The following is a 21,103-nucleotide window of genomic DNA, read 5'->3' as shown; positions in this document are numbered from 1 at the left end:
TTAAATAGGAGTATTTGGACTATAATAAAAAGACAAAACTGAAAAACCCAGTGGTTAGGCTCCACTTCTGCCTTCCCCACGTGAAGCAAGAAAGGATTCCCGGCAGCAGGGTGAGCAGGCGGGGCTCACTTTGGGTGGGTCTTTTGTACCCTGGCTGGGCGTGGAGCCGAGGTCCTTTAGGAACCAGCTCCTCGGTGAGACCCAGGGTGGATGGTCTCCGAGGGCATCCAGTGAACATTCTCTACGGCTCCGTCCCAGGTCTTGGCAGAAAGGCTTCTGGGGCTGCCAGTCCAGAACCGGCCACTGCTTCAAAATAAACCAAGGAGCCAAAGCCCTAATTTTAATCTCTAGAATGTGGAAAAGCCAGCACTCTCAAAACCAGGTTGCCATCTGTGAAAGTGAAATGAATTATCAACTGGCACGCTAAATGGAATTAATAAATCAAGTTTGCAACGACACGCACAGAATGAATAATGGGCTACTCGGCTAATTAATCCAGCCAAAGGCCATCTATTTCCAGTTTAATAGGGGCGCTCACTCACCTTGCCAATCTTGACAGTTTCGGAATGTTCAAGGCCCAGAGCCAGCTGCTCCCAGGTCGGAGCCAGAGCTTTGCAGTGACCACACCACGGGGCGAAGAACTTGATGAAGTGGTCTCCTTCAGGGGGAGAAGGCGGGGAGGGGGAGACAGTGATTTACAGCCACCCACACAGACAGAATGGGCATGTATCAGCTCTGTCTTCCTGCAAAGCTCAACTCAGGATGAACCCTTCAACTGGTAAGAAGTGACTCCCCATCAAATACGTCTCTATCCCTGAGTTCATGACCATCCTTAGAAAGGAATTTGTCACCTTTGAAGGACACCAGGGAACCAACTCATTATTTGGAAAACTGGCAATAAAGGGTAAGAAACAGGTACTTTATAGCCTGTCTTTCCTGAGATGAACTGCACTCCAGATAACGGAGTGATAAACAAGGGCCAGTTACCTCTAGCTGAAAAAATATAAAGAAGGGACGCTGTCATTTCAGCAGTGGTGTTGGCTGGCATCTCTGGTGAATTACGGATCTAGGCAGTGATGAGCAAGGCTGCTGACATCAGAGAGAGACTGCCCAGCCATGCAGTCGCACTCACACCCCTCAAAACATCAAACACAGAGCGAAAAGGGCCCGAGATCCAACTGCCAGCTCACAGGGAATAAAGACATGAGGGCCCGGGGCCAGGGAAGCTGTATTCCACACCCTGGGACCATGACAAGTCCCCACTGCGGGGACCGTGCAGGTCAGATAGACTGTGTGCTCAGCAAACTTCTAGAAGGCAAGGAAGAGAGAGCTGAGGGAACACAGAGACTGAGAGACACTTAAGAGGGAGAGCAGACTCAACTGCTGTGCTGTAGAGCACACGTGGCAGATGAAACCGGAAAGTAAAGTGAGGGGTGGTTTCCGCACGGACAGGCAGCGGGCGGGAGAGGAGGGCCGGGCCTGAGCTGGACAGTGGTTACAGCGTGACCACTTTACGACCATTCACTGCCCCTACACTGCTTTCTGTATCTGGCTTTTCACAATAAAACAGAAGATTAAAAAAAACAACTAAGACTTGAGTATCACTCTCTTGGCTAGGAAGTAAACCACATCATGACTGAGAGACTGGACTTTTATCTTGGCTCTTGACCTTGACCAGCCTAGGGCCAAGAAAGGCGTCAGGCTGCAGGCAGGGAGAGGAGACCAGCGGCCCTAATGGGACCCAGGCTCCGAATTAGGCTCGCCAAGAGGATGCTCACGGGGCATCTGGTCAGCACGGCAGGGAGGCATCTGAGGGAAGTGGGAGAAACTTGCTTCAACAGTCAATATTTTATACCAACTGTACCTCAGTTCTTTTACACAAACGAAATATATATATATATGTTAGCAGCTGGTCTGCAAGGCTGGAACCATGTCTCCCCAGACAGGCCCCTCACCATCCTGAGCTGTGAGGTAGAGACAGCGGGTCCAGGATTCCAGGAGCCTCAAGGGGAGCGGGATCAAGGCCGGCGGGGCACCGCTTTCCCGGCAGACCCGCAGGCCAGCGGCCAAGGACTCGGCCACTCAGGGGGTCAGGGCTGCACTTTGGCTGGTTCTGGTAACACAACCGGCGGGGAGTCCAAGCCTGACTCAAAGTGACTCCCGGAGGACAGAAACCCTGAAGGTCCACTCCCAAAGCATCGGGACCAACAATGACCTTTAATTAAAAATGGAACGTGGCTGCAGGCATCAGAACAAATGATTCCAGCCTTGGAGCAGGTGGGTTTTCACTCCCAGGAGGCCTGACACAATTTTAAGCCCTTTTTCAGAAACGTTCTGCCTCGGTCGCATGGAGGACCTCTCTCCACTGCAGCATCTGAGCGCGGAGGTCAGCCTGGCGGCTGGACTCCTGTTCAAGCCCTTCACTGCTGAGCTGAGGCTTCTGAGCGTGTGTAGAGAGGTCCTACGCACATTACTAACGTCAGAAACTGTGCTCGGGTCACTCTGACATTGAGGAGACGAACATGTGGTGTCAGAAAAGTGGTTTAAGGGTGAAGAACACCTATCCTGATTGGTGTGTTACAACGGTCCCAACTAAATTCTGTTTTAAACAGGTACACCTTTGTTTCTGCCTCAGGTCAGTAAGTACACGAGTAAGACTAACAGAAACAAACATTTCACCATCCAAGGGCGCAGGTCCAGCCTATGCACAAATTAGGTAAGTGCACGCAGTCCCGACGTGCCGGTTCGCACACCCGAGGCTTCAGCCTGGCACCAGAACCGGCCTCTCCAACGGATGGAGACATAATCTCCAAGAGGAAGAACGCTAGACACGGGTGTCAGCGGGGCTGGATGAGTGAAACCCTGGACAAACACCACCCACGCAGTGGCCTCCGAGCCCCCGAGCAGAGCAGCGAGAGCAGCAGCCCCGCCCCCAGGCACTCTCGCGCGCACGCACGCCCGCCCGCCTACCTTGCGCCACGTGCAGCTTGAAGTTGCCGGCCGAGAGCTCATACAGGCCCTGCTTGAGCTCGGGGGTGCGGGGCGGTTCCTCCGTGGGCTCTGGAGTCTGATGGGGGAGACGGAACAAGAGTCACCACGGGTGTGTGTTGGGGGACTGTGGAGCCTATCACGGCTTCTGCCTGGAACCTTCTGCGCTCTCCTCCCTCCCCCGGCCACCTCCAGCCTCCGGGGGATGCTGCTGTGTGGAGGGGCGCCCAAGGCAGGAAGCAACTAGATGGGGCAAGAGGCCCCTTGGCAAGTGCTGTAGGACTGATGCTCCAGGGCAACCAGGTGACAGCCAGCGGCCCCCCTCCGTCCTTTGCTGCCCTCCAACCCAACCCAACGGAGCAGACAAACTGAAGGGTGGGCCGTCCCAAACTAGCACCCCGCCCGGTTCTTGGAGAGGAGACCCAAGACGGCTGGCAGAACACAGAAGTGAGAGGCACCGAGACCCTCAGAGGTGAAGGCGGACCCAGCCACCCTTCATGCACAGCGACAGGAGGAAGAGCCAGGAAGGAAGGTGAGACTCTGAAGAGCTGGTCAAAGGAAAAAGGTGACGAGAGGGAAAATTTAGACGGATGAACGGCTACAGAGAGAAAAACCACAGAGCAAACTTGGGCTGCACTTTTCATGTCTCCATTTTCTTTAAGGCCAACACACCTGTAGCGTCCAACCAGAGCAAGCAGAGGTAAAGAAATGATCACTGAGACATCACTGTCCTTCAGACATGTGGGTGTCTGTTATTCAGTTCTGATCTAGGGGTTCGTATTTCCATTAAAATGAATATCCAAATTAAGTCATTAGCAGCTTTCAAAATGCTGAGAGCTCAAAGTTGGACAGAGTTGTAATTGTAAAGCACCATGAAGTTTTCTACTTCTGCTTCACTAACAATGCTAAAGCCTTTGTGTAGATCACAATGAACTTCTTAAAGAGATGGCAATACCAGACCACCTTACCAGCCTCCTGAGAAATCTGTATGCAGCTCAAGAAGCAACAGTTAGAACTGGACGTGGAACAACAGACGGGTTTCAAATTGGGAAAGGGGTACGTCAAGGCTGTATACTGTCACCCTGCTTATTTAACTTACATGCCGAGTACACGAGCAGAGGTGCTGGGCTGGAAGAAGCACAAGCTGGAAATCAATAACCTCAGATATGCAGATGACACCACCCTTATGGCAGAAAATCAAGAGGAACTAAAGAGCCTCTTGATGAAGGTAAAAGAGTAGAGTGAAAAAGCTGGCTTAAAACTCAACATTTAAAAAACTAAGATCATGGCATCTGGTCCCATCACTTCATAGAAAACAGAACAGGTAAACAGTGACACACTTTATTTTCTTGGGCTCGAAAATCACGGCAAATGGCAACTGCAGCCATGAAATTAAAAGACACTTGCACCTTGGAAGCAAAGCTTTGACAAACATAGGCAGCATATTAAAAAGCAGAGACATTACTTTGCTGACAAAAGTCCGTATAGTCAAAACTATGGTTTTTCTAGTAGTCATGTATGGATGTGAGAGCTGGACCATAAAAAAGGCTGAGCGCCAAAGAATTGATGCTTCTGTACTGTGGTGTTGCAGCAGACTCTTGAGAGTCCCTTGGACTGCAAGGAGATCCAACCAGTCAATCCTAAAGGAAACCAGTCCTGAATATTCATTGGAAGGACTGATGCTAAAGCTCCAATAGTATGGCCACCTGATGCGAAGAGCTGACTAATTAGAAAAGACCCTGATGTTGGGAAAGATTGAAGGAAGGAGGAGAAAAGGACAACAGAGGACGAGATGGTTGGGTGGCATCACTGACTCATGGACATGAGTTTGAGCAAGCTCTGGGAGTTGGTGAAGGACAAGTCTGGCGTGCTGTAGTTCACTGGGTCGCAAAGAATCGGACATGACTGAGCGACTGAACAGCCACATGAAGCTTTCTGCTGCTGGCTCGACTTTCACGCTCCGTTTGCGTTAAGTGCTAAGGACCCACACAAAAGGATGTCTGAGAGAGTGATGGCTAAGGGACAGTCAGTGAGGTCCAACAAAGTGAAAGAGAAGACTGGATGTCACTGTGTATAAGGTGTTCAAAGGGCCTGCGGTGGTAAAACGCCTGTTTCTGGCACCAAAGGAGCATGTCAGAGGCATGCTTCTTGCCTTGGTACTTGTTCCATGGCAGGTAAAGAGAGATGATCATTACAGGAACTTCACAGTGTATCACAGAATGGGTACCGTCCCCAGGCTGGGGACAACGTGGGCTTAGTGTCTTAAAAAAGCAACCTGGGGCTTCCCTGGCGGTCCAGTGGTCAAGAATCCGCCTGCTGATGGAGGAAACACAGGCTTGATCTCTGGTCTGGGAAGATCCCCCGTGCAGAGGAGCAGCTAAGCCCATGTGCCACAACTGCTGAGCGCGTGCTCTGGAGCTGATGCCCTGCGGCGCGAAGCCCCCCGTGGCGAGAGGCCCAAGCCCTGAAACTAGAGAGAGCCCCCTTGCCTCAACCAGAGAAGAGCCCGTGCGGCACTGAAGACCTACCTGGCAGAGCCAGAAATAAAGACTTTCTTTAAAAAAGAAAGCAACTCGGCACTACTCAACAGGGGCTCTAAAAGTGGTCTGGCTTTTTTATTTTTTGCCTTGCAATGTTATGTTTGGATCTATATTCTAAAAAAGTCACTCCAAAGTAGGGAAAAAAGTCTTTTACAAAGATAAAAATGTTCCTTATTACAGTGTTCTGATGACGGAAAAATTAACAACCTAAATATCCAATGACAGAAAGGGCTGAATTTTGGCATATCCACAAGATAAAATATGATCACTGTAACGATCATTCAACTATATAAAAAGATCATTAATGAAAAGAACCATGTCTGATGATGACTTAAGGAAAAAATACAGAAGGAAACAGAAATATAAAAATTGGAGTAGAAGGTAAGAAATGGCAGATTTCCCTTGACTTTAATATACTACCATAATAATAGGAGGGAAAACCTTAAATTTATCCTGTTTAAATAGGAAAATGTATATATTAAGTTATTTAGGTATAAATACAGAAGGGCTTCCCTGGTGGTTCAGATGGCAAAGAATCTGCTTGCAATGCAGGAGACTCAGGTTCAATCCCTGGGTCGGGAAGATCGCCTGGAGAGGAAATGGCAACCCACTCCAGTATTCTTGCCTGGAGAATCACAGGGACAGAGGCAGGCTACAGCCCACGGAGTCGGAAAGAGCTGGACATGACTGAGAGACCAACACTTTCATAGAAGTTTTTTTTTTTAAAAGCTTTCTCTTAAAACATAGAGCAAAATTCATACTGAGAAGAATTCTGGTTTGTAATATGAAGTCTAAATACTTCAATTTTTCTGTAATAAGTTAGCCTAGCATCATTTCCAGCAATGCCCACAGCTCTGACGCCAAGATACGGCAGGGGGGGTGACAGGTCCAGGGTGGGGTCCGTGTGGCCACAGCCCCAGGACAGGCCCGAGGTGGGCGACGCTGAGCCTTGGCCTGGCCACAAGGTCCCCAGCCCTGGCCCGTGCGCTGGGCTCCACCCCCAAAGGGACGTCAGCTCATGAGATGATGTCTTTCTGCCATCCTGACCCTGGCTGATGGCTTCCTGAATACAGTCATCACAGAAGACTGCCTTTTTTTTTTTGGTGAAAAACTTATTTTAAATGTTTTTGGAAACTATGAATTCCCCTTTAAAATGGGCTTCTTCCCCCACTCCAGAGAACACACACACAAAAAAAACTTTAAGTTTAAATCTATGTGAAAGTTACACCTGCTGGTCCAGCTTTCTTGTCATGACAAAGATGCAAATTTACTCTGAGGGGTTTGTGGTTTCCCTGTTACCTGAAATTAGACACAGCTCTGATCAACACTTACTCAACACTGTATGCCAGTGGTCTTTAGCACGCAGTTCTGGGTGGCGGTGCTCAGTCGTGTCCGACTGTGGGCAACCCTGTGGACTATAGCCCGCCAGGCTCCTTGGGCCCTGGGATTTCCCAGGCAAGAACACTGGGGTGGGTTGCCATTTCCTTCTCCAGGAGATCTTTCCGACCCAGGGATCAAAACCGCGTCTCTTGCCTTGGGAGGTGGGTTCTTTACCACCGAGCCACCAGGGAAGCCCCGAGACTTTTTAGAAAGATGTGACAGAAAAGCAGCACTTGGGAAGCAGCTGGGTTTCTGATCGGCTCTGACCACTACACAGAATGTAGGGGAGAGCGGAAGGACCACACGGACACCCTGGAAGGGGACAGCAAAGACCCCTCCAATTGCCCAGACAAGCTCCAGGTCAGGGGACGCTCACCTGATGCAAGACTGCAGACTGAGCCAAGCGCTGAAATGGAAACTACATGCAAAGCCCTCCCACTCTCTCAGTGCCTCATCAGGAATGCACAGCCTGGGGACACTGGCCACCTTCGTGCTCCCATCAAGGTTCCAGCCCGGCCTCTGCAGGCCTGGGCCCTCAGCATCCACCAGAAAGCTCCGCAAAGGAAAGGGACACTTCGTGGAGGGCTCACGGTCGTCAGGATTTATGACAAGGTGAAGACTCTATTGTCAACTGGAGGACTGAGGTTTACAGATTTTTCTCAGGAACACATTACACGTAACTATGTCTTTAAAAAACATCCCAGTAACACAACACTGTAAGTCACTACAGTTGAATTAAAAAAAAAAAAAAAGACATCAGAAATCATAGTTTCCACAATTACATCCTCAGAGTAAGGAGTGGTGGCCATTAAGACACAGAGCGCTCAGGGTATTAAATTTTGTTATCAGCAACGCCAGTAGGGCCGTGGGGCTGAGAAGCAAAGGAGAGATTCACATGGGGGTATGGCCCAAGGCAGTGGGGGGAGCAGGAGGTTGTGGAGGGGGGAGCTGGGGTCCGGGGGAGGGCTGAGCAGGACTGGACACCCCAGCAGAGGCCTCGCCCCCAGTAGGCCACGAGTCCCTCTTTGGTGGTGAGCAATTAGCGTGATTTGAAGGGCACGTGAGACAGGAGTGGAGGGTGTGTTAGCAAGAAGTAAGTGCACTTCTGTGGGCTGCGTTCTGAAATAGTCACCGACAACCCTGACCGCAGCCAAACACAGGATGGGAAGACGGGAGACCAAGCTGTCGGCATCGCTGGGGCCAGAGGTGGACACACAGGGCCATCACCACTGCACCCTGCCCGCCACGCAACAGACTCTTCTTCCTACTTCTGTGCGTGTTTGAACACTTCCAGAATAAAAAGTTTCTAAAACGTCATCTTTTCCCACTAAGGTACTTAGAGATCTCGTACTCAAATTCATAGAGACAGAATATAGGGTGACGGGTGCCAGGGGCTGGGGGAGTTAGTGTTTAATAGGAACAAGGTTTCTGCTTGCTGTCCATTTGCTCAGTCATGTCTGACTCTTTTGGGACCCCATGGACTGTAGCCCATCGGGCTCCTCTATCCATGAGATTCTCCAGGCAAGAGTACTGGAGTGGGTTGCCATTTCCTCCTCCAGGGGGTCTTCCCAACCCAGGGATCAAACCCATGTCTCCTGCTTGGCAGGCGGGTTCTTTACCACTGAGCCACCCGGGAAGCCCGGGTTTCCACTTGGGAAGATGGAAAATTTCTGTGGGTGGATGGCTGTACCACATTAAGAATATTTAATACCACAGACTTGTACAAAAAGAGGGTAAATTTTATAGTGTATTTTATCAAAAATTTTTAAAATAGCAAAAAAAAAAAAAAAAAGTGAATCTTTACCTATGACATCACTGAGTCCTAAAAAGCTGCTTTAAGATGGTACCTAATTGGCCTCTTCACTCCCCCACGAACGCAGGAAGGAGGAGGGGTGGCCGTGTGTGTACTCACGGGCGGCTCCTCGTTCAGCGTCTGCAGCATCCAGTTTTCCAGGGCCTGGAAATCCCGGGGACCCTGGTACTTCACAGCTTCTTGACCAGGTTTGAAGAACTTCAAGCTGAAAGAGTAACAGAGGATTAGACGGAGATTTTAAAGCACTTCAAACTGCTCTGAGCAAAGAATAAACTCATTTAGTGAAGCAATCGTAAAAGCAGGGTGTCAGGCGGGCTGTGGCCAGCTCACTCCTGCCCCTCCCTGGTAACGCTGGGGGGAAAAAAAGCAATGTTCGAGGAAGTGGCATTTTCACTTAATCCTCCATTTTAAAAAGTTTCTCATGTTCTTCTTGAAAAACAAAACCAAGGTGAGCAAGTCAGGCTGAGCCCCTGGCTGCGAGGGTCAGGAGCAAGAGCTCCCCAGCTTCCTTGCCTGGTATTCGTTGTCCTTTCCGGCTTCAGTTTTTAAGGTCTGCCGTTTGAAGAGCCACCTAGAACTGTGGTGGAAACTGACTGTTCTGCAGTCAATGTATTTCCAGGCTGTTCAACCTTCACAGGGCATGAGGCTCCAGCTACAGTGAGAGTTCAAGTTTCCAACTTTAAGCACGACCCTGACTTTGGTTGATAATGGCCTGTTCCCTTGTCCCCAGAGAAGGAATCTTTTCTATTTTCCACACATACGAGCCTCTGAAGCTATCTGCAGATGGAGCACGGAGTTCTGTGTTTGGAGGGGAGCAGAGACAACACCTGGCTCAGGGGTAAAGAATTCAAGTGCCAATGCAAGAGACGCAGGTTCAACCCCTGGGTCAGGAAGATCCCCTGGAGAAGAAAATGGCAACCCACTCCAGCATTCTTGCCTAGGAGATCCCATGGACACAGGAGCCTGGTGGGCTACAGTCCATGGGGTCTCAAAAGAGTCAGGCATGACTGAGCGACTAAACAACAACAAAAGACATCATCCGAGACCGAGATGAACACGTCCAAACCCTGGGTCACTGCCTGAGTGATGGGACAACATGCTCCCGATAAAACATAACAGAAGGCGTCAAGGGATGAAGGGAGGGGAGGGAATAATTCTTCTATTGACAGAATCAGTAGAAGGTGGCAAGGATGAAAGGGGAAATATGGCTACTAAAATACAGCTACTGAAAACAGAGAAACACAGACTAGCATTCTGGGGCAAGCCTACCCATCTAAACACCCCCTAATGCTTCCTGGCATGTATGTGGGTTTTGTTAGGAGATGCCCAATGTGCAGCGTCAGAATATAAGCAGTTAAGATATAGCAGAAGTCAGAAATGTGCGTTTGGATAGCTAACCCCACAAAGGTCTTAAACTGAAGCTTCACACCAAACGAGAAAACCAACACACTGGCCGCAGAAAGCATTCTAGTGAGAATGGGCTTACCGGCCTCACCCAGAAGCTCAGATCCTGTGATGGGCTAGGGGACACCTCAACATGACTCCAATGAAGAGTATCTCTCCCCTTCCCTGGCAGCTTATACTTTTATAACCATGACAAAAAAACCAGTCTAACTAGACTTTGCCAGTGTGTCCCTTCCTCCATGAAGTTTAACATTTCAAGTGACTCCGAACCTGCCCTCACACCTGTGATCACTGGCAGCCGCCCCCTGGAGATGCTCTGGAAACGTGCGCCAAGCCCCCGGAGGACTGGGGCAGCCCCATCCTCCACTCCTTCCTCTCGGCCAGGCGCCCCCCTCTGACAGAGCGCCTCAGGATGGAAATGAGTGGCTCCTCAGAGCATTAGAAAGAACCAGGCATTGCTGACCCCACCTCTTGTTTCTTTGCTAAGGTTAAACACGGTAGAGCCTAATCTGTCAAATTTTCCTCATTTGGTATACACTGACTGAAGCTCAACTGATTTTTAATCTCTTTCTGCTGTTGGATTAAAAACCTTTCTAGGCTGCCCAAGTCTGAGATTCTGGAGAAGTTCACAGACCCTGGGGAGAAATAAGCTTCCCTGCTGGGGCATCTGACTTCATTTTCACCGTGGATGGAGAGGCAGGCGGCGGTGGAGAGCAGGCCACCGGGTTCAAGCCCCACGGACAGCCCCAAACCTTTCTGCTGCTGCCGAGCCTCCATCGTGGCACTTGCTTTCGAACTGTCTCTCTCTCAAGGAGACTGCAGGGGAGACAATCCCCACTGACGGGTCCCTCTGGAAAACAGCAAGATGAAGTCCTACCACCACAGATGGGGTGGTGTTATGGGGTGAATAACAGAAGGTCTGCCGGAAGTCCTGACCCATGCTACCACAGAACATGACCTGAATTAGAAACAGGATTTGCATGGAGGCAATCAAGTTAAAATGCGGTCATCAGGGTGGGCCCTAAGCCAATATGGTGTTTCCCTGATGGCTCAGTTGGAAAAGAATCTGTCTGCAATGCAGGAGACAACGGTTTGATTCCTGGGTCGGGAAGATCCCGTGGAAAAGGGACAGGCTACCCCTTCAGTATTCCTGGGCTTCCCTTGTGGCTCAGCTGGTAAAGAATCCACCTGCAATGCAGGAGACCTGGGTTCGACCCCTGGGTTGGGAAAATCCCCTGGTGAAGGGAAAGGCTACCCACTCCAGTATTCTGGCCTGGAAAATTCCATGGACTATACAGTCCATGAGGTCACCAGGAGTCAAACACGACTAAACAAATTTCACTTTCTTTCTAAGCCATTGTGACTGATAACTATATATAAAGGGAAATTTAGACAGAGAGACGGCACACAGGAGAAGACTGTGTTGAGGAGGAGGACTAGGATGATGCTTCTACAATCAAGAACATCAAAGATTGCCAGAGCCAGGAAGAAGCAAAGGAGGATCCCCGAGGGGTTTCAGAGCCCTGATTTTCAGCTTCTGGCCCCCAGGACCGTGAGAGTGCCTCTCTGTTCTTTTCGAGACACTCTGTGTGGCAGCCCTAAAGACCCCCTTCAGCTCTGCCCCTGCTGACATCTTCCCAGATGATAAAGATGCTTTAATGGCTCAACAGATCCCAAAACAGCTTCCCGAGCACAGGCAGCCTTCTCTACGGACCTGGGAACCCAAACTCCCTCCCTCTCCAATCCTTTACTCAGCTAAAGGTGCTAGGAAGGGATGACACAAACACTAATGGGCTGACCCCCGCCCCCAATGCCCAGCATTTACATCATCATCTAATCCAGGCCTCAAAACACCTCTAGAAGCCCACACAGGTCAACCTATGAAGGCCCTAAGGCCCTACATTTTATGCAGCACGCCCTTAACTCCTGCAATCTGTGAAAAGAATCTGGTGTTGGTTGTGATGGTCACAGGACTCCTTCCCAAACCATACAGTGGGAGCTGGTAATTCTCTTTAACAGCTCTAAAGCAGGGTCTGGTTTTCCTGGAGGGACCAGATCTTCTAAAAACAAAATCAAGATGCCTGCTCCAATGCGGATCTTTTGGTATCTGTGAACAGCGTCTGTGGAGCCACTGATGGTGCAGCCAGAGAGCTGAGACGAGCAGGTCTGGGCGGGCCCCTCCGCTCCCTCTGACACCCCACCCAGGCCTGCTCAGCCCTGTCACTGGTTCACGGTGCACACGGCCGCACACAGCCAGCGGTTCAAGAGTTGACACCAACCATCTGTAGCTCCTGCCCCTCCAAGTCACAAGCCCTCTACAGGGAACTGGCCCCACAACGCACTGGCTGCTTCTCCGGGACGCTCTTCATACATCTGAAGGCAACACAGTGAAGCACAGGACAGTGATACCAACAGGCAGGTACGCACGGCAGGAAGTTCTGTCTCTAGTGCTCCGACCCGACACAGACTTGAGATCCCGTGCCCAGGTCAGCAGGCAGTCACCAAAGACGAGAGTCCCAGAGCCCTTTATGGAAATACCAAATCTCCGAATGTTGGGGGAAACCTTAACATGCATTGGGCACGTTCAGGCTGGTGTCTGCACACACCAGTGCGGGGGGTGGGGGTGCCAGCATCCTGCTTCACACTCAGAGGCTGAGGACCGCAGCCACAGCTGCAGGATATGTGAACGGCGAAGCCAGGGTCCAAACCGCGGCGTCCAGGTTCCAGCTCAGAGTGCCAGCCCCTTTCCATGCGGCCTCTCAGGTTTGAAGATCAGCTCAGGTCTCCTACAGGATTGACTTCATTCAACAGTTTGAATGGATGTGTTGGGACCTGCAGTGCCCGACCCCTCCCCCAGCCTTCTGGAAATGGCACCTTCCCCTTTTTGAAGAAGTGCCCTTCAGCCCAACATCAAATGTGGAGTCCGGAAGAGGCTACTGTCTTCCAACAAGATCCCGCCTCCCTGGCCACGAGGTCTATTTCTGGAATGAATACTCCATCCAAGGTGGGCTAATCAGCAACAGGCCTAAGCCCACCATGTCAACAGAGCAATGCAGAGCTGGCAAGTGGAGTCACCTTGAGCGGGGTGCAGAGAACCAGGCCACCTGACCCTCAGAGCTCCCACAGCCTGCAGACTAAGCCAGCCTCATCAAGCCCCTCTTTTGTTCATTTAGCCAGTTTCAACTTTTGTTCTTAAAAACTATTTTAACTGCCAAGGAAATAGAGTCTCACTTGTCAGAATGACTGCACTTTCTTTCCAACAAAAACGGCCCTTGTGCTGGTCAGGTGCGGAATAACTCTAGAAAAGAGACTAAAGAATTAACAGCATGACGGGGCTTCCCTGATGGTCTGGGGGTAAAGACTCTGCCTTGCAATATGCAAGAGACACCAGTTCGATCCCTGGTCCAGCAGGATCCCATATGCCTTGGCGCAAATAAGCCAGTGTTCCAGAACTACTGAGCCTGGACTCTATTATAGAGTCTACAGCTGCAGCTACTGAAGCCCGGACATGGAGAGCCTGTGCTCTGCAAAAAGAGAAGCCACCGCAGTGACAGGCCTGGGCCCACAAGCAGAGTAGCCCCTGCTCACCGCAACTAGAGAAAAGCCTGTGCACAGCCACAAAGACCCAGCGTAGTCAAAATCAAACAAACCTTACCAAAAAAAAAAAAAAAAAAGAATTAACAGAGTGACCAAAAATTCCTGACAGTCGGTATTCACTATGTAAATGTACATGGGACAATCAGGTGTGACAAGAGCTCATGGAGAACAACACCATTTTTGTCTGGCAGACTCGTTCTTAATTATATAAAAAGGAAAACTCAGCTAATTGAAGGCTTTTTCCAAAGTCCAAAAAAGCATCTAATACACAGCATATATATAACCCTGCCTAACAAGAGGGGCTGCCGGCTCCAAGTTGGCATCGCCTCACTTCTCAGAACTACAAAGAAGTTGCCAAAAATGTACTTGGACTTCGTTTGGCCCGAGGTGGTTGGCGGAAAACCAAGAAAGACCTGGAGGGCGCAGAGCGCACGCCCGTCACTCACGTGGGGTAGCCGCGCACGTGGGGCCCCCCGCGCACGCCCGTCACTCACGTGGGGTAGCCACGCATGCGCTCGTCACTCACGTGGGGTAGCTGCGGACGTGGGGCCCCCGCGCACGCTCGTCACTCACGTGGGGTAGCCACGCATGCGCTCGTCACTCACGTGGGGTAGCCGCGCACGTGGGGCCCCCGCGCACGCCCGTCACTCACGTGGGGTAGCCACGCATGCGCTCGTCACTCACGTGGGGTAGCCACGCATGCGCTCGTCACTCACGTGGGGTAGCCGCGGACGTGGGGCCCCCGCGCACGCCCGTCACTCACGTGGGGTAGCCACGCATGCGCTCGTCACTCACGTGGGGTAGCCACGCATGCGCTCGTCACTCACGTGGGGTAGCCGCCCACGTGGGGCCCCCGCGCACGCCCGTCACTCACGTGGGGTAGCCACGCATGCGCTCGTCACTCACGTGGGGTAGTCGCGCACGCGCCCGTCACTCACGTGGGGTAGCCGCGCACGCCCTGGGAGGAGCACAGGTCCGAGTCGGCCGTGCAGTCCACCTTGGCCACGTACACCTTGGCGTCCTCCATGCCGTTGTACTTGTCTCCCAGGTCGTTCCAGGTTGGCTGTAGCCGCTGGCAATGCCCACACCTGTAACAAGGGGCGGTAGGAAGTATGCTGAGCGCGAGGCGGAGGGGCCAGTCCAGCTCCTCAGCCAGCCATCTCCTAGGGTAGCGGGGCGCTCCGATCCCACCCTTGTTCACACCGCGGCGGAGACGCAGCGGACCAGCCCAGCATGGCTGCGCAACCTCCCGACAGTCCCGGCAACGTTCTCAGCGAGGCGCAGCGCCCGACGCCTCTCGACTTGGCCCCTGCTGACCTCCCAGCTGACCTCTATCCACCTGCCTTGCTTCCTGGGCCGCCCCCACTGCTTAGCCCTGCTGGACACACTTCCAGGTCCCCGCAGGCGCCCTATCTTGGCTGGGCCCTGGGAGGGAGCATGCCTTCCTCTGACCCTTCCTAAGCCCACCCGGCCGATCACTAGTTGTTCGGCTTGGGTGTCACTTCCTCCAGGAAGTCAGCCCGGACTCCCAAGCTGGCCGGTGTCCACTTCCTTCTCTCCCTAGTCGGGAGAGCCCCCTCACCACTCCTCGGTGGCAGCAGCTCCAGCCTTCTCACTGCCACTGTCCCTTTAGGGTCAGGTCTCCTACACCATGTAACCCACTCTCTCCAAATACAAACCAGCCTCCGAATGAAATCAGTTCTGCATTCTCACCAGTGAGCAGCTTATTTAAAAAAAAAACAAACTTGTGGCCACTCAAAACTTCTAAATGGGCACTTACAATATTCACTATAAGAATTTAATGACATAAGTATTTTAAAATCATCTATCATTTAAAATAATATGCTGACTTAAAATGACTGCTTCTACTTGTCCCATTTCTTGACAGCATCAGTCTCTTCCCCATCACTAAATCTTTTTGAGTCATATGGCTGATCACCGTCTTTTAACTGTCGGCTGTTCACAGGGCCATACTTAAATACTGTATCACCACACTGAAAACTGGGTCTCAGACTCCAGGCGCACTTTCACAGCATTAGAGCCCATGGTCGGCTCCCCCTTCTCCTGCTGAGTGTGTATTCATGGTCTCTACCATGGAACCCCTTGCTGTAGTGCTTTTTAGAGTGCTGTCAGAACACCCAGCACTTCTGAGTTCATCCTCAAAGCAATTTCTCCATAAAATCAGTGTTAAATCCCCTTGCCTCTTCTTTTTTTCTGACAGATGACCTCACCAGGAAGCATCTAAAGGCAGCACTAGAAGACCTTGCTTTAAGCAAACCTGTTTTCCCTAAGCAACACCTTCTAGGCCACAGAAGGAAAATCCTGTTTTATAAGAGATTCAAATACAATATGAATCACTCTTTTCTGGAAGATATCTGTGAGGGAAAACCACCGTCAGATTTAAGTCGATGTGGTACAAGTGCCAAGACGACAAGCACCTTCCTTTCTACAACTGGATGCCCGAGACACGTACTAAGTGCTTAGCAATTTCCTAGTGATGGTCCCATGGGTGCCTCACAGTCGGCACCCTGGTTTTGGACCCTTGGGACTACAGCACAAAAACTCTGAGACTGCAGCTGCACTGAGGCAGTTTGTGGTCAGTAACAGAGCAAAGCCACCTGGTCCTTTCGAGGCGGCGGCCCCAACCTTGACCTCACTGTCACCAGATTCAATGTGACCCGAAAACTGGCCATACAGAAACTATTACCTGGCGCTGGCACACCTTTACCTCATACGACAGCCCTGCCTCTGCTGGGTTCAGAGCGCACACACAGACACACACCCCAATGCTATCACTGGCTACACACACACACACACACCCCCAATGCTATCACTGGCTACACACACCCCCCCCCCCACACACACCCCCCCCCAATGCTATCACTGGCTCCTGCCCCCGAATCCCACAAGGGCGCTCAACATTCCAGAGACTGAAATGGAAAGAGACCAGGGGCAGCCCAGTGTATCCGAGCTGAACTCCGATCTGCTCTTCAAGTCTGCTAACTTTCAAAGTTACTTTTTCTGGGAGCATCCACCTAAAACTCTGTAAGGCACACACAATGAAACAGGAATGTAGTAGTCCTCTCCCTCACTCAGGCCTGGGCTAGATGGTGAGCATCACAGAGACTCCAAATCCAAAACTCCATTAGCACTACGATGTCTACACGTCAGTCTTTCTTTTAAAAAATAAAGAAAAAAAAAAAAAAAATCCATGGGCAGACTTATTCCACAGAAGCAGACTTTAGTGTGTTTAACTGCAACAGCTACTCTGAGAACACCCTCCACAAAGAAACTATCCAGAGCCATTACTTTACATTTCTATATCCACTGGGTTCTAAAAATTCAGCTCCTTTGGTTCTTGAAACACAAGGTATCCCATAAATACAGTTAGTAAGTGACAGGTCTGAGCCAGACCAAAAGTGTGGATGTAACTCCAAAGGAACTGAAATGCAGTAATAACCTGAATATGAGGGGGAAGAGTTTCCTCCAACTTCTGCGGGCACATTTTCTGAACAGGTGGCTTTTCTTGGGAATCTTCTTCCTAATCCTTTTTCCATGCCTTACCCACATCTCAAGGAGGCTCCTGGCTCTGGGCAAGAACGCCAAATTCCGCAGTGAAGCCTGCAAAGGCCTGGGCCCTAGAGCGGCTGGCTGCGCCGCCCAGAGAACCCCCCTCAGCGGGCATCTAGACCCTGGGAGAAGGCACTGGGTCCCTCTGCTCGTGTCAAGGACCGGGGGAGTCTCTCTCTTAGACGAATTGCAGGGCAAGTGTCTCTGGGGTCGGCACCGAGGCTCACAGCAAAGCCCCCACCCGGGAACCACGGTGGGGGGGGGGGGGTGCTGTCTGTTCAACGCTGTGCCTTTTCCCACCTCACACTTTCCAGATGGCCAGGCCCCAAGAAAGCAGAGGAGTGCACGACCCAGAACAGCCTTGGGTCGGGGGCCAGAGGGTCCTGTCACCCGGAGCACAGCTCGCCACGGCCCCGGAGCTGCGGAGGGGCCCCCAGGCTCCGCACAGCACCCCGATTCCCGGGGGAAGAGAAGGAACCCTCTAATGCCCGGACCACCCGCCTCCCACTTCGCGAACGCAGAGCCTCAGAGTCCCTGCGTTTCAATTAAACCCCGTCCGCCCTCCGGGGAGCGCACGGGACAGGAAGTCCACGTGTACACGGCGGACCCCGGGTGTCCGCGCGGCCGCACGTGGCTTCCGGATACCGGCCGAGCCACAGGCCGCTGCCTCCGACCAGCGCATTAGTTTGGGGCTGGGGGACGTGGTGCGGGCGGGTTCCGGGCTCCCATTGGCCTCGAAGGACGACGAACCCTGCCCCGAACCCCCGGTGCCGGAGCTCCGGCCTTTTCCGGTTCGGCCCTCGGGGACCGCCCCCTCTCGCCCGGTCCCTGCCCCTGCGCCACGTCAACGGCGAGCGCCCGGCGCGCGCCGCCCCCTGCGCCCCCAGCCCCTCGCCGGGCGCCCCAGGCCGCGGGCCCGCGCCCCCCGCGCCGGCGGAGCCCCGGGCGGGCGGCGCGGCCAGTTACCAGGGCGCGAAGAACATGACGAAGTGCGCGGCGCTCTGGATGCCGTGCGTGAACATGTCGGCCGTGTACAGGTGCTTGGCGTGCGGGTCCTGCCCGTCCCCGCCGCCGGCCGCGGGGGGCCCTTCCGCCGCCACACCAGGCTCCTGGGCCCGGGCGCCCCCCCGCCCGCCGCCGGCGTCCAGCAGCAGCAGCAGCAGCAGCAGCAGCAGCAGCGGCGGCGGCGGCGGCGGCGGCATGGCCGGGACCAGGGCCCGAGGCCGAGGCGGGAGGAGGTGTCCGGCGCGCGCGGGCATCTCGGCGGGCTGGGCGCGCTCTCGCCCCGGCCGCCGGTCCCCTCCACGCCGCCCGCCCCGCCCCCGAGGCCCCGCCCCGAACCCCCGCCCTCCGCGCGCGCCCGCCTCCCCAGCCCAGACGGGCCCGCGCGCGCCCGGGGATACTCGCTGGGAGCCTGGGGGACGGGTGGGCCGGGCCCCCGACAGCCTCCCGCGCCGGCCTCCCGCACCTCAGGGCTGGAGGGACAGCTTGGGCCAATCCCGCGGGACCCCCGCGCCTCTCCAAGCCCTGCTGGGCCCGCTCTGGCGAGGGGCTGCGCCGAGGACTGGAGGGTCAGAGGGGCTCGGTGGCCACCGAGGGCGGTGTCGGCCTCGGTTCACCGCAACTACACAAAGGCGAAAAAAAGAGCGAGCTGCTGTCAGCAGAACTGAGGAAACTGAGCAGAAGTGGGCGAGGTTTACACCTGAATGAATCAAATTTTCGGACGTCAACTGTGATTCTGGGTCCGAGCCCAGGGGTGTGATGAAAACCCGCTTTCCAAGCGAAAGCTTGGGGACGCGCCCTGACCCGCCCTACCTCGGGATGAGAGGAGAGCCGCTCACAGCGTCTTCTCGGACACAAACCCTGGCAAGGTCCTCCTCCACCGGCGCCCGCCTGGCGTCCCAGGGCGCCGGCGCCCCCCAGGTGCATCTGGACGCGCCTGCTCTGGCCCCGCGGGCTGTGAGGCGAACCCAGGTGCGAAGCGTGTGAATCGGGCGCCTCAGTTCACACCTGCGCACATGCCCAACGGCACGCAGTAATTGAGGGTTAGGCCTCGCCCTGGGGATCTGAAGCTGAATCAGGAGACTCACCGGTTGCCTCCTGGGGTCCGCAGTCTGGGGAACCCTAGGCAGTGAGACACGGCAAGGGGAGCGCCCCATGACTCACCTGTCATTAACACTGCCCTGGCCACTTCTCAATCTAAGACCGCAGTTTGCCAAATACGAAGCCATCAATTTCCCCTCCAAACCAAGCAGTTAACGCCCAACACTTGGGAAACTTCTCCCCATCACTCCCTCCTCTCCCTAATCTCCTGTAATTCAAGCCCACCGCATTTCTTGACAAATCCAGTTTCTTTCCCCCATTCGCAGTGTTCACACCTTGGTCAGACCTTACTCCTGGCCCGTGCAGTGGCTTTCTAAGGGCCTCTTACACTCATCAGGCTGGAAAGTTAACTTTCCCAAAGCCTGCCTTTTGACCATGATGGTCTGCTGTGAACACCCTCCCCCACCCCCCACCTACAGGGTAAAACGCAGTCCTTACTCTACCGCTCCAGGCCTTTGGTTCCAAAAGTTCTGTGTCCTGTGAAACTCACTCACCACTAGAAGCACACGGATCCTCTCCAAAAGCCCCGTATTTGCTAGGCTCCCATTTTCCTGTGCCTCGAACCTCGGGCCTTCCAAACGTTCCCACCAAAGCATCAGCACACATTCTCAGAGCCTCGCTACTTTACTTACCTAAATGGAAACACGGGAGCCCTCGCAAGTGTTAGCTACCTGTCTTTCACACCTTGGCTACCTGCCTCCGAGTCGGGAAGAAAACCCGGGCCTCCTCGCTTGCATTGTCTCATCCATGCTACTTCTCCTCCTTCCTCCAGCAAACCGCCAGATCCCTTTCGGCGGAAGCTGTGAACATGGCCCCCACTGCTCTTCCGGTTCCGGTCACCCAGGCACTTCTAGCACCCGTCTTCTTCCGGGTCACTCCCCCTTCTCTTTTCACTGAAGATGTTGGCTTCTGGCCACGTCTTCCCTGTTTTCATTCCCAGCACCTTCAGCATCCAGATTGATGACCCGTCTCTCTGTCCCCCAGGGGCTCACTCCTCAAGGGAAACCCCAGAACTTGTCATAACCGGACATCACACTGTCTTCAAAATCTGCATTAAGGGCATCCCACTCTGCCCGCCCTTCCGGTATTTACAGTTCGCTGGCTCAGTGTCCCCTCCTCAACACCCCTGAGGGTTCACCCCCGAACCCTCAACACCCTGTTCTGCTCACAGTCTCCTCACAAGCCACCCGGCTACGATGTTCCCCTCACTGCCTGGCTAGATCCCGTGGATTCTCATCCTATACTTACCGCCTGGCCGGGCCCTCTCGCAGTGACCCCAGCCAGGCTGAGACAGGGTTGAGTTCCCCACTGTGTGCGCTGCTTCCAGACCTCGACCCCTCCACTCCCCGCCCTCCTGCATTTACCACCCCTCTCGGCTGTCAATACTTCTTGCAGAAAGTTGAAGCCAAAAGCAGAGACTCCCTCATCTTTCTGCCACCAAATTTACAAAGCCCCGCATGAGTCCCTTTCCCTCCAGTTACACGAAGTAAGGAGGTCTCCCCGCTCCAAGCCAAGGCGGGTCCTCCACAGCACTCCGTCCATGCCAGCTAAGAGTTACCTTATGGAACAAGAGACTCTGCAGGTGTGATTATATTAAGAATCTTCGGGGGGCGGGGAAGGGGGGCGGCAGGAGGAGGTTATCTGGACTGTCTCGATTGGCCCTAGACGTCCTCACAGGAGAGGAGCAGGGGAAATGTGAGCACAGCAG

At 53.4% G+C, this 21,103-nt stretch overlaps 1 protein-coding gene across 3 annotated transcripts in view; it reads right to left on the bottom strand.

Moving 5' to 3' along the window:
* Positions 1-21,103, bottom strand: part of TXNDC5 (thioredoxin domain containing 5) — a 46,332-nt gene that overhangs the window by 5,887 nt on the left and 19,342 nt on the right. Inside the window, exons 1-5 of one of the 3 annotated variants that reach the window (XM_061147661.1) lie at positions 18,259-18,570; positions 14,661-14,810; positions 8,821-8,926; positions 2,971-3,067; positions 543-658 (exon numbers count right to left, since the gene is read on the bottom strand). In XM_061147661.1, the coding sequence (XP_061003644.1) occupies positions 543-658; positions 2,971-3,067; positions 8,821-8,926; positions 14,661-14,810; positions 18,259-18,551 (762 nt within the window). In that variant the 5' untranslated portion in view covers positions 18,552-18,570. Of the gene's footprint in view, positions 1-542; positions 659-2,970; positions 3,068-8,820; positions 8,927-14,660; positions 14,811-17,182; positions 17,319-18,258; positions 18,571-21,103 lie in introns of those variants that run through there. The other 2 variants (XM_061147662.1, XM_061147664.1) reach the window with 2 other exon arrangements.

The sequence above is a fragment of the Dama dama genome, chromosome 7 (genome assembly GCF_033118175.1).
Source record: "Dama dama isolate Ldn47 chromosome 7, ASM3311817v1, whole genome shotgun sequence".
NCBI lineage: Eukaryota > Metazoa > Chordata > Mammalia > Artiodactyla > Cervidae > Dama > Dama dama.
The sequence above is the reverse complement of the archived record's forward strand: the minus strand, read 5'-3'. Positions and strand labels throughout refer to the sequence as shown.